This window comes from Myotis yumanensis, unplaced genomic scaffold, assembly GCF_028538775.1.
Source record: "Myotis yumanensis isolate MYYU_CA2020_CCGP unplaced genomic scaffold, mMyoYum1.0.hap1 SCAF_12, whole genome shotgun sequence".
Taxonomy (NCBI): Eukaryota; Metazoa; Chordata; class Mammalia; order Chiroptera; family Vespertilionidae; genus Myotis; species Myotis yumanensis.
Genome location: NW_027223763.1, coordinates 3,874,226 through 3,887,343, shown reverse-complemented (window position 1 = coordinate 3,887,343; position 13,118 = coordinate 3,874,226). Strand labels below are relative to the sequence as shown.

The following is a 13,118-nucleotide window of genomic DNA, read 5'->3' as shown; positions in this document are numbered from 1 at the left end:
TTCGGTCCACATAGTGTCCTTTTGCGCTCATTCACACAATGAGCTGGAAGGAAACTCAGAGTGCCATTTCTCAATTATCTCTGACCCTGGAAAACCATAAACTGGACGATGACTGCGAGGCCGATTTGGCAAGAAGTCCAACACCCTACATGAGATTTTATTACCCAGGTGCAGGCTTCCCGTAGTAAAAATGGCGATGCTGCTCCCTCCTTCCCTTAACGTGAGCCTAACTGTTGCCAATAGTGATCATGGACGCCAGAGCACGAGTTCCCATTGGCTGCTGCTCCGAGGCCCCGCCCCCTCCCCGAGCGTCGGCTGGGAATTGCGGAACGAGATCTCGCGGCTCTCGGCCCGGTCGCGCCTGCGCAATTCATTGGCGCCAAGATGGCGATGGAGATGAGGCTCCCGGTCGCTCGCAAGCCTCTTAGCGAGAGCCTGGGCCGCGAGACTAAGAAACACCTGGTGGTGCCGGGGGACACCATCACCACGGACACGGGCTTCATGCGGTGCGTGGGGACCTGGGGGCTCGGGGCCACGAAGGGCGGTTGCAGGGCTCGGCACGTGTCCCGCTGGCCACAACCTGGGCCCCTGTCCCCGGTGATAAAGCGCCCGCCGGGCCCCGAGCGCATCTCACGAGCATCCCCGCTTTATAAGGCCTTGGGCTGCTGCTCCCCGCATCCTGTGTGTCCCCGTGTGCGTTTGTCCCAGATCCTTGGAGCCCTTCTCTCCCGTCCTCTGCTGGCCCGGGATCTTGGTTCCTCGGCCTGAGGTCTCTGAGCCTTCCTCGCCGGAGACCTGGAAAAGGGGGAGGGTTCGGAGCAGGGGCCCCTTAGGGGGGACAGGGGGCTCCTGGTAGGGCCCCCTCCTCCGCCGCCTGCGTCATCTCAGCCAGGTGCACCATTTCGGAATCAGCACTTGTTTGGGCTGAAGGCAAACACGTGTATTGTGCTACACGCACCCAAGTACATATGCACCTTCGAAGCTGAGCGCCGTGCAATATGTCGTCGTTAAGAGGGCAGGCCCTTGAGTCCGACAGTGTGGGTTCCAGTCCTGCCATCCCATGAATTGTACTTCCTCTCCAAAGTCGGTTTCCTCATCTGGAAAACAGTGCTAATAACAGTAACTATTTGATAGGGTAACGAGGATTAAATAAGATCCTTATGTAAAGAAGCAAAGCCCACCATGATACCACCATCATAGATAAATACTGGTGGTGTTTCCTCTTTTTTGCTGGGGAGGAGAAGTGCACATGCACATCTAAGAAGGGTACAGCACTTACAGAATTGCCCGTTCACCTTTTAGTGTGAGCTTATTGGATCCTGAGAAATCTGGTGGAGTTTATATTCTAACCGGGAGAGACATGATAAACAATAAGCACAACAAACAAGTTATGCAGGATGTTTGGTGATGAATCCAGTGGGGAAAAAAATTAAAAGTTGAGCAGACGAAGTGGCATGTGGTTGGGAATATGGTGGGGGTGGTAGCCGTGGGGTAGGTGACGATTTTAAATGGGGCGGTCAGCGTAGGCCTGATGGGAAAAGTGCCATTTGTGTAGACCTGAGTGAGACGAGAGGGATGTCCATGTAGCTCTCTAGAGTAGCAAGTGTGCTAGTCAGAGAGCAATCGCAGAAAAGCCAGGCTCGGAGGGAGGAGGAACCTGTTAGTTGGAGGAATACATTGTTCTCAATGGGAGAGCGCATCTCAAGTGTTACCCTGGTATCCTTTGTGTCTTCCTCTTGCAACAGGGGCCATGGGACTTACATGGGGGAAGAGAAACTTATTGCATCTGTGGCTGGTTCTGTGGAAAGAGTAAACAAGTTGATCTGTGTGAAAGCTTTGAAAACCAGGTGAGAGCAAAAGGTGTGTATTCTCTGTCTTGTGGCGTCCACCTTGCACAGCCAGGCCTTTTCTGCCACGCCCTACACCCCGCCCCCCCCCCCCCCCCCCCCCCCCCCCCCCCGCCTGCCCTGTCATTCTGGGGGTCTGCGATTTGGAACATGCATAGGTGGCTAGGAAAGTGTGGGCTTTGAAGATTTCCCCACATTGCCTGGCCTTTCCAAACCTTTGTTACCTCCTCTGTAAAAGGAGGGTAATATCACAACCTAGCGCCTTCGTTTTTTTTGTGTGTGTGTGTGTTTTTAATGTATTTTTATTGATTTCAGAGAGGAAGGGAAAGGGGGAGAGAGACATCAGTGATGAGGGAATCATTGATCGGCTGCCTCCTGCTCGCCCCCTACTGGGGATCGAGCCTGCAACTCAGGCGTGTGCCCTTGACTGGAATCAAACCTGGGACCCTTCAGTCCACAGGCTGATGCTCTATCCACTGACCTAAACCAGCCAGGGCGCTCCTATGGTTTTTATTAGAGTCCATTGAAAAGGTGCATGTAAAGTACTTAGCACAGGGCTCAGTGTAGGCTAGCCCCAGAAGGGAGACCACTGGGGTTGGAACAGTGAGCAAGGGAGAGTAGGAGCTGAGCTGGTGGTCGGCCTGCCCTGCAGCCCTGAGAAGCATTTTGACTTCCACTTGTGTAATCCAGGAAGCCCCTGGAGCGGGTGGAGCAGAAGGAGGACATGATCTGGCTTCTGTTTTGATAAAATCACTCTGGCTGCTGTGGGGAGACGGCAGGGGGACAGGGACAGGCTTACAGAGACAGTTGAGGGGTCTTACCAGCTGAAGGGATGGTGGCTTGGACTAAGGTGGTAGCAGTTAAGTGGAGAGTGATTAATTCTGTATGTATTTTGTGTCCTGGGTGTTTTTATCATGAAAGGGTGTTGGATATTTTATTTTTCAGTGTTGTTGTTTTTTAAATATGAGACCATGTCTGTGAGTAAAGATAGCTTTACTTCTTCCTTTCCAAGTGGGATGCCCTTTATTTTCTGTGTATATTTTGAAGGTAGAGCCAGGATTTGCTGGACTTGTTCGAGAGAGAGAGAGAGAGAGAGAGAGAGACAGACAGACAGACACTGATATTGAGATTTCTATCTTTCAAGAACTCCTCTTAAGATCCTAAGGTTTTTGGCTTGAGCAGCTGGAGGATGAGTTGTCATTTACTGAGATGGTAACACTGGGAGGGGATCAGTTTGTGATGGAGGAGGGGGGCTGCTGGGAAGCTTTGTTTTAGGTCTGTTACATTTGAAAATGCCTATTAGAGGTGCTGGGAAGCCAGCAGTTGCCTGGAGTCTGGAATTCAGGGGAATGGTACAGTCCCGTGCCTTTAGGTTGGATGAGCTCACAAAGAGGTGAGTGTGGGCTGGAAAGAGAAGAGGCCCAGAGACAGAGCCTTCAGCATGTCACTGGGATTGGGGTGAAGAGCTAGCAAAGGGGCCGGGACGAGCAGCCAGTGGGTGGGGGAGGCAGTGGGTAGACGGGTTTGAGGGGTGTGTGGTCTCACTCTCCTCTCTCCTCCCTTGGCTGATGCAGAACCCGCCTGTGTTCTGTAGCCCACCGGAAGGTATTCCATGATAAAATATCCCATTATCATTGCCGTGTAGTTGACAATATAGAGGTTCAGGCTTCATGAACTGCTTGTAGTAAATGTTTGCTTGAGAATAGTTAACGAAGACTGTGTACTCTAGGAATGTTGGAAGTGATCAGTGCCTGAGAATAAGTCCCAACAGCATAGTTGTTTGAAATCACTAAATGTGGTACCGACTCAAGGCCCTCATCCTGTTTAACTGAAATCTCAAGTAGTGCTTGGTTTTGTACTAAAGTCCACTGATGGATCACCATTTGTTTTATCTTTCAGATACAATGGTGAAGTGGGTGACATCGTAGTGGGGAGGATCACAGAGGTAAAGTCGCTGTCATCTTGGTCTTTACATAGTAAAAGCAAGCTGGTGACTTAATGAGCGGGATAGGCATTCTGTGTGCAGTTACGTGAACGAAGCAGTCACTGCGTTCGGCTCTTGCTCGTGACCTGAGATGTAAACAGTTGGCTTGTTATTTGGGGGATTTTGGTCGCTCATGTTGTGAGGTCTTGTCCCTGGAGTATGTGTCCAGGTGTGGAATTTCTTTCTGTTTCTAGGTTCAGCAGAAGAGGTGGAAGGTGGAGACGAACTCCAGGCTGGATTCAGTCTTGCTTCTGTCATCCATGAACCTTCCAGGAGGAGAGCTGGTGAGGGCTGCAGCTGGGCCTGTGTACTTTGCTGCCGGGAGCTCTGGGTCTCTTGCTCCACCAGAGGACTCTGCTTTACCTCGGGGTGGCCCCGTTTACTCCTGTTGATCTGCTGTGAAGTTTGCTGCCCGATGTACACGCAGGCTTTTCACTTGGTCCAGGCCTCCCCACATAGGCAGCAGTTGGGGTGTAGTAAGATCCGGAGTGTCCATGGGGAGGAACCCCAAAAGAGAGTTGGAAAAAGAAGCTCTCAGGCTCGGTACTAACCGTTTTCCTTCTGGGAACATCAGCTTTGCACAGAAGTGTTCCTTGAAAAGTGTGTTTTGCATTTAGGTTCGATTCCAGGAATTGGGTGGCATTGGGTTACTCCAGGCAACTGCAGCCTTTTGTAAAATGCCATGGTTTCCCTTTGCCTCCTCCCTGTGCTAGGTTCTGTGGAGAGTGCAGGACAAAGGAGGCATGATTGTGTTCCTGAAAGCTTACAGACTGCCAGGGATGTGCGATAACATCCAAATACCTGGCAGTCGAAGCACAAACGAGTGTGGGATTGTACAGAAAGAGGATTAATGTCAGTGAAGGAAACTCAGGAAAGGTGGGCACTAGAGTTGGTCCTTGAAGGATGAATAGAATTTCAAGGATGAACTCAGGATATCTGAGAGGAAGGGGAATGTGTGAGCAAAGACACAGGCTGGAGGCGGTCGGGTCCTGCTGGAGCGGGCAGGGCTGCCTGGGCAGGTCATTGGGAAAGGGGGCTGGGCTGTATCCGGAGGTCCTGAATATCATGTCCGGAGCTTGAATACTTTCCGAGGAGGGAGAAGGAGAAGAGCCGTGGGAAGGTTGTAAGTGGTTGTTGCTCTCGTCTCCTTGAGGGGCACGGGTGACCTACACGGGTGTTTGGGTGCTGTGACTGCTTTCCGAGATCTCGAAGCGAGTGAGGAAAAGGAAGCAGAGAGGCCCTTCTGTAGGAGCTGACTTAGTAACGTCCTGCCTGTGTGTGTTTCAGAGGAGAAGATCGGCAGAGGATGAGCTGGCCATGAGAGGTTTCTTGCAGGAAGGGGACCTCATCAGTGTATCCTGCACCGTGCACTGCAGCCTCTATGCTTATGTGGGGCTGGGAAGTGGGGCTTAAACTGTGTCTCCCACAGGAGACACATCCGAGTCCCAGATGGAGTGTCAAGGGCTCTGCCGCAGCCCTGCTCCAGTACTTCACGCAGGTGGACTCTCCAGCTCAGGGGTCCTCAAACTACGGCCTGCGGGCCACATGCAAATACAAATATTGTATTTGTTCCCGTTTTGTTTTTTTACTTCAAAATAAGGTATGTGCAGTGTGCATAGGAATTTGTTCTTAGTTTTTTTTAAACTATAGTCCGGCCCTCCAACGGTCTGAGGGACAGTGAACTGGCCCCCTGTTTAAAAAGTTTGAGGACCCCTGCTCCAGCTCTTGTTCACATCTGGGCGGCTAAGTCACTTCTTTGGGTCCTGTAACTAATGGTGGCCTGTGCTTTAAGCTAGACTCACATTTTCTTAATGACATTAGCTTTTATCCCAGGGAGTAGGAAAGGTTGTTCATAGCAAGATACTCATGACAAGTAAGAGGGAGAGGTTGGGTCACAGCGATGTCCTCCCGGCCCAAGACTGCCAAGCGGGACTGTTGGGTGGGAGGGAAGGTTGGAGGGGGGCAGGGACACGGGATGCAGATGGCGTGAAGAACGTGTGTTCCTTCATCACCCTGGCCAGGCTGAGGTGCAGGCAGTGTTCTCTGACGGAGCTGTCTCCCTGCACACGAGGAGCCTGAAATACGGAAAGGTAAGTTGGGCCCTGGCTGTTCCTGTTTGCCGACCGAGACTTCAGGTCTGTTTCCGAATCCTCGGCGCGCTCTGGGATTCCGACCTGAAGAGCCCCGGAAGGTAGGGCTCCAGGCTGGCGTCTAATGATTGCCTCACGCAGCCATGGGCCGGTAGCGTTGTGGTGGATGACAATTCTTACTCTTCTTTTACTGACGAGATTGTTCTGGCGGGAGCCCCTATGACCGAGGACCCTGAGGTCCTGCCGTCTGCTCCCTCCTCCCTCCCAGTGGCTGCTGCAGCTCTGCATTGGGCCAGGGCTGAGAGGCAGCCGTGGAACAAAGGGAAGTCTCGGACTGATGAAACAGGACAGTCCAACTCAGACAAATGTCTAATCAATAAAATGGATATTATCGCTGGGAACGATTGTTCACTTGAGCCTCTAAATGAAGTTTTACTGCTTTGCTTCTATGAGGTTACATTATTGAGGCTATTTTTTAAAATGACAGCTTACTTCCCAAAACAAATTATGACTTGTTAGTGTCTTGGCTTTATCGGAATGAACCTTTTCATTTCCTTCCCTTAATGGAGTGATATAGCCAGCCACGTTGGTTGCCCTGCGTGCGCTGACCTTTTGGGCCTGGGTACTGCGGACCCTCTCTCAGCCGGGTGTGGGATTTGGGCTGTCCTGTCAGAACCAGGGGTGGATGTGCACCCTTGGTCGGTCCCCTAGCCCAGTGTTACACATCTTGTGGGCAAGATAGGTGGTCGGGGTCAAGGTGCAGCAGAACAGTGCTCCTTGGCCTACAAGAGACTCGAGCCAGGTCCTCATTGGCTGCAGCTTCTCTAACAGCCAGCGCACCAGCCCTGGCTTAGAGTGTGGTGGTGATGATTGCAAAGGACAGTGGTAGAGAAGGATATTGAAAGTCACCTTCTCTTGGGATATGTCAGCAACCTATGCACCTAGAAGTGTTCTCTCTGAATAATTACTGTGTATGTGCAGATGGGTGACCAGCAACAAGCTACTAACAAGAAGGACTCTGATTGCACTATAACTAGGACATGCATTCTGTAATCTGCTTTTCCTTCACCTCGCTGATGATCCCACAGTGACCTAATTTGTGATGTATTTCTCTAGCTAGGTCAGGGTGTTTTGGTCCAGGTTTCCCCCTCCCTGGTGAAGCGGCAGAAGACTCACTTCCATGACTTGCCTTGTGGTGCCTCAGTGATTCTGGGTAACAATGGCTTCATCTGGATCTACCCGACACCTGAGCACAAAGAAGAGGATGCAGGGGGCTTCGTTGCAAACCTGGAGGTGCGTGAACACCACTGTAGCCATCGGGATGGAGTGGTGCGCGGTCTCCCTTCTGCTGCTGCCGGGGGTGGGGCTTGCTGTGTTTAACTATATTATTGCTGTAGTCTGTTAGTTTGAAGTGTTTCGTGAACATTGTATTGCCCTCTTTCTGAAGAGATGAGGTCCGTGACAGATGGCACAGTGGTAGGGTAGTAGCTGAACGAAGAGCCACTGAAGAAGCCATTCTTTTTTAAAATCCTTGCCTGAGGATATGCTTTAAAATGGTTTTAGGGAGGGGAGGGGGACGGAGGAGGGAGAAAGAGAGAGAGAGAAACATCGATCGGTTCTTCCTGTACTCGCCCTTAGCAGGAATAGAACCAGTGACCTTTCGGTGTTTGGGATGATATGCCAACCAACTGAGCCACACTGGGCAGGGCAAGAAGCCATTTTTGTGAATCCTGCTTGGAGTTAGCCATTTGATTGGTTTGGAGTCTCAGAGTGATAACTGAGTTATAAATGATTTCTGTGGTTTGCTGTGACCGTTCACTTATTTTGGTCCTGTTTCTATTTCCCTCCCCTTTCCCTTTGCATCCGCCGGCAGCCTGTCTCCCTTACCGATCGAGAGGTGATCTCCCGGCTTCGGAACTGTATCGTCTCACTGGTAACTCAGAGGATGATGCTGTATGATACCAGCATCCTGTATTGCTATGAGGCATCCCTTCCACATCAGGTACTCCTCCCAGGGCTTCCCTTTTCCTCACTGGCCTGGGAGCAGGTATTGCATATTTATCCATTGGCTCCAGTGTTTACTCGGTGATGGCAAGCACATCCTCCAGATGCCTTTGCCATGTCCAGCAGTATGAACCGATCGGTGGACAGCCTTAATGAGCGTCTGGGAGCTCTTTCCCCAAGATACTTGTAATAGTCTCAGTGTCTGGTGCAGGGGTGGGCAAACTTTTTGACTCGAGGGCCACAATGGGTTCTTAAACTGGACTGGAGGGCCGGAACAAAAGCATGGATGGAGTGTTTGTGTGAACTAATATAAATTCAAAGTAAACATCATTACATAAAAGGGTACGGTCTTTTTTTTTTTTTTTTTTTTTTTTAAGTTTTATTCATTTCAAACGGGCTGGACCCGGCCCGCGGGCCGTAGTTTGCCCACGGCTGGTCTAGTGTCAGTAGAAGGGTTTGGGGCATGAAGGTATGACAGCAGCCCTCTGGACTTCATCTTGCCCATTCCGATTTCAGCTCTCTCTTTAGTGAGTGCTGGAAACCTATCTTATTCTTGTCAATTGTATCCCAGAGAGTTTTCTAGCAGATCATAGCCTGTAATACTTAGCCTCTGATAAATGAAACATAGAAAGAAAGATAGAAGGCTTATGTTAACCATGCTTGCTTTCTGCATTTGGCCTGATTTGATGGTCTGCTGTGGTTGGTTTCTTTTCTGAATAAACACTTTTTCCTTTCTTTTTCAGATTAAAGACATCTTAAAGCCAGAAATAATGGAAGAAATTGTGATGGAAACACGTCAGAGACTTTTAGAACAGGAGGGCTAGGCAGAGGTGTCTGAAGGACAGGACTGTGCCTGACAGAGCAGCTCTTGAAAGTGAAGAATCTGAGTTGTAGTTCCGTGTGTGGCTCCGAAACTCATCATGGACCTACATTGGGCTGCCTCCAGCCACAGACCTGCTTTCTTCTGTTCGAAGGCGAAACCTGGGAGAGGTGAACTGCGCTGCTGGCCCCTTGGGCTGCCTGCACATCCCAGCACTTGGGTGGCTTTGCGTCTTTAAAAGTACGCAGTGTTCCAAGTGGACTCCCATCTGGAATAATACGAAGAATCTTTCCTTTTCTACTTAACCATCACTTCACAAAGCACAATGCCTCAAGAAATTGCCTTTATAGCTTGGCTGTATGGCTCAGTGGTTGAGCATCGACCCATGAACCAAGAGGTCCCTGGTTTGATTCCTGGTCAGGGCACATGTCCAGGTTGCAGATTTGGTCCTCAGTAGGGGGCGTGCAGGAGGCAGCCGATTAATGTCTCCCTCCCTCATCAGTGTTTCTATCTCTCCCTCTCTCTAAAATCAATAAAGCAGCAACAACAACAAAAATGGCTCCTTGACCCTAAATTGTCTGTTTTGGCTTCCATTCCCACTTCCTCTGCAGCACAAGTACAACACTGAACATAGCTAGTAAAGTTAACCCAGCAGTCTGAAGAATAAACTTAACCAAGCAGCCTTTTGCTGGGTTGGAATCTTCCCTTCACACGTTCCTTCTAGTGATAGATTCAAGTGCATCCACACCAGCCTGCCTTATTCTGTCCTGCCATTGAGGGTGATTTGTAAGAAGTTGAATTATCGGTAATAGAATGAATATTTTGGATGTTCCTCCTATAATTAAAGTAGCAATGCATTAACTTTTTTTTAAAAAAAATTGATTTTTAGAGAGGAAGGGGGAGAGAATACTGATGTGAGAGAGAAATGTCGATCTGTTGCCTCCCACATTTGCCCCTACCTGGGTATGTGCTCTGACTGGGCATGGAACCTGCCACCTGTTAGTGTACGGCATCCCCCAGCAGCCTGTCTCCCTTACTGATCGAGAGGTGATCTCCCAGCTTCGGAGATCACCAATGAGCCACACTGGCCAGGGCAAGATGCTGAGTTACTAAGAAATGCCAGAATTACTGTGCATTGGTTTGTCTGATGTCGAAAAAATGGTTTAAAGGCACTGTTTCTGTTCTTGTGTTCTTTGTAATACTTGAGAACTGAGTACAATTGAAGGAGGGCATAGCAGATTTAAATTCTGCCAGAGGCCTTAACTACTCTACTTGGCTCACCTAGTAAAATTTAAACCTAGGATAGTTTCAATGGGAGTAACATGGAATACTGTTTTTGAAAATTTTGAAATACAGTTTTGGCTGTTGTTGAATTAAGACTATATATATATATACACACATACATACACACACACATATACATACACACATATATATATATTTTCAATATATTTTTATTTTCAGAGAGGAAGGGATAGGGGAGAGAGAGAGAAACATCAATAATGAGAGAGAATCATTGATAGGCTGCCTCCTGCACACCCCCTACTGGGGATTGAGCCCACAATCCAGGCAAGTTCCCTGACGGAGAAGTCACCGTTGTGGAGTCAATTGAACAGTGACTTACTGGTTCATAGGTCGACACTCAATCACAGAGCCACATCAGCCAGGCATAAAGGGTATATTTCTCGTTTATAATACTCAATAGCTTTTTAAAAAGTCATATTCTTTTTCTGTTCCAAGTGTATCAGTTGTTTTGGGGAGTTTGCAGACAACTGAATATTCTATAGGCTGTTGCAACTTTGAGATTTGCAACAGCCTATAGAATTTTTGAGAACACAGGCCAGGCCATATGCCTCTTGAGAGAAGGGAATAAGAAAAGATGGGAACCCGAGTCCCTGGTTTGGTTTGGTTTGGTTTGAACCAGGGCCATATGTAAGTTTGTTGAAGTTACCCTTCTCAATGATCTCTCTCAAGCTGCCAACCTATGCTGTTCATTCAGTATCTGCTGAAGGGGGTTACCTACAGAGTAGAAATAACAAGGCTAAAAGCGCCTTCAGTAGTTATTTTCTGTGGCCCACTAGAGGGCGCCCTTGTTAAATGTACTATTCCAGCGGGCGGAAGAAATGGAATAAACGGAATGGAATAGGATAGATCAGTGGTTGGCAAACTGCAGCTCATGAGCCACATGCGGCTCTTTGTCCCCTTGAATGTGGCTCTTCCACAAAATACCACGTGCGGGCGCGCACATACAGTGCGATTGAAGCTTCGTGGCCCATGTGCAGAAGTCGGTATTTTGTGGAAGAGCCACACTCAAGGGGCCAGAGAGCCGCATGTGACTCACAAGCCGCAGTTTGCCGACCACTGGATAGATGAATTATAATGGTACTGAAGCCCTTTAGCAACTTGGTGGATCTACTGTCAGGATTTCCTGGGCTCTGGATTCTAGTTTTAAGTCCTCAAAAATATTCTGCAGTGTTATACACGGAGTGAAAAAGTATAGTCAATCTCTAAAATTAAAGCCTGGGCTTGGGGCTCACCTAAAATTAGAAAATGGTTAAAGTAGGAAATGGAGATTTGGGATAAGTGTTTAGGTTAAGTACAGCTGACCTCTATACTGACTTTAATAAAGCATAATTTCAATCTTTGTGGAAAACCAAGATCTCATTTGATCCTCCTGATAACCTTGTAAAGTTGGCAGTTATGACTCCACTTAAAAGTGAAGAAAGCGATTCAGGGAGTTATAAGACTGGATTAAGCCCATTAACAACTGAATGAGGAATAGCTTTAAGCTCTAGAGAGGTATCAGAGCAATCCAGAGAATGGGCTGGACTGATTGTGAAAGAAATGGGTCTAGAAATTTTATTCCAGCATTAAGACATACTTTGGATTGTTACTCATTTTGCTTATTTCCTGTCATTCCCTCCAAGTGTGCTCTTGGAGAACAGGGATGAGTTGTCATCTCCCCTCTACCCCCCTGTATTGTATCCTAGCCCCTAGAACAGTGCTTGATACACAGGGGCTCAATAAATGTGTGTCCTGAATGAATTGTTAGTTCAAGAAATGTGTATTAAAAAGAGTTATCTGATTGCCCACTTTTAAACTAGAGAATGAAGAATGAAGATGAGCAGGAAATTGTGAAAACAGGAATAGAAATAAAAAGAAAGCAAGTCTCCAAAAAGAAAAATTAGGTTGGTACTACTCAGGATGAGATAATGGGTAAATAAATGAATACAGGTCTTGAAGTTTTAAGAGTGGTCTACAAGCCAGGACCAAGTTTGTCAGCCAGATTGGTTTGTGACAGAGCAAAGTTAAACCAATTAACATCTGAATATAAATTCCAGCTCTGAATCTGCACAAATTTTCTTTCATGTGCTTCACAATTCACTTCCTCCAGGTGACTATTTCTTGAAGCCTATGTAAAAACACCATTTCCCAAGCCAACAAATATTTCCAAAATATATAACAAGATAATGTGTAAGACCTGTAATTTGGCTGTGGTTTCCCCCTAATATTAGTAGCAACTTATTAAAAAATCAGTGTCTAATTAGGCCAACTGTTATTTGATACTGAGTGGCACAGTGGAAAACCATGGGTTTTGGAGCAACATCAACTGGACTCAAATCGTGACTTTGTCACATACTAAGCAAGTGACCTTGAGTAAGTCACGTTTCTGAAGCTCTTCCCAGCTGTATAACGGGGACTAGTTCATGCCTCATCGGGCTCTAGTGAGGATTAAATGAGATAATACTGTGTATGAAAAGCATAGCAGTGCCTGGTGTAGAGTAGGCGCTGTGGTGAGTGGATCCTATTAGAAATGGGTATATCCTGGTCAGGCGCACCTTGGGAGACATGGAGAGTAAAGGGTAGGGAACCAAGGTGCTTTTTAGTTGCAGAACATGGGTTCTGACAGGTGTGGGTTTGTGTCTGGGTCATTGGTCAGCTCTGTAGGCCTGGTAGCCAACAGTCCGCACAATTTCTTGGCTTTACACAGTGGATGTTTTCATGTGAATACATGTACACCTGTGAAATGAGTTTTTATCGTCAAGGTTCCGCTCAAGCATCTATGATTGCGCCTGGCTTAGCCTCCTGATGCCCCAAAGAAACAATGAATTCTCTAGCAATATGTCGGATGCTTTCCAGTCATTTATTTTTCTCTAGTTCTAATATTTATGCTTCTTGGGGGAAAGGTGGAAGTTTAGGGTCGGGGAGTGGGCACCAAAAACCTTGGTTTCCAGGAGCGAGCAAAATTTTCTCCCTTAAAGAGCCTCAAGGAAGTAATTCAACTCCGGTTCTGGGAAAATCCAAACCGTAGTTTTCTCCTTGCTTTGGCTCCTCGCGGGTCTTTCAACCCTCGCAGGGGAGTCGTTGGCCAG

The 13,118-nt window shown here is 48.0% G+C and overlaps 1 protein-coding gene across 1 annotated transcript; it reads left to right on the top strand.

The window, feature by feature from the left end:
- Positions 1-383: 383 nt before the first annotated feature.
- Positions 384-12,250, top strand: EXOSC2 (exosome component 2). Its single transcript, XM_070430438.1, has 9 exons — positions 384-506; positions 1,746-1,847; positions 3,747-3,792; positions 4,026-4,115; positions 5,119-5,184; positions 5,853-5,921; positions 7,038-7,214; positions 7,795-7,923; positions 8,669-12,250. Exons 1-9 carry the CDS (start codon positions 385-387, stop codon positions 8,747-8,749), a joined length of 882 nt encoding a protein of 293 aa, XP_070286539.1. The 5' UTR covers position 384; the 3' UTR covers positions 8,750-12,250.
- Positions 12,251-13,118: the final 868 nt, after the last annotated feature.

Excerpts from the sequence above, each read along its gene's own strand:
- EXOSC2 (XM_070430438.1), top strand. The coding sequence starts at position 385 with ATGGCGATGGAGATGAGGCTCCCGGTCGCTCGCAAGCCTCTTAGCGAG. Across the intron at positions 1,848-3,746 it reads GTGAAAGCTTTGAAAACCAG|ATACAATGGTGAAGTGGGTG; the intron begins GTGAGAGCAAAA and ends TTTATCTTTCAG. Across the intron at positions 3,793-4,025 it reads TAGTGGGGAGGATCACAGAG|GTTCAGCAGAAGAGGTGGAA; the intron begins GTAAAGTCGCTG and ends TTCTGTTTCTAG.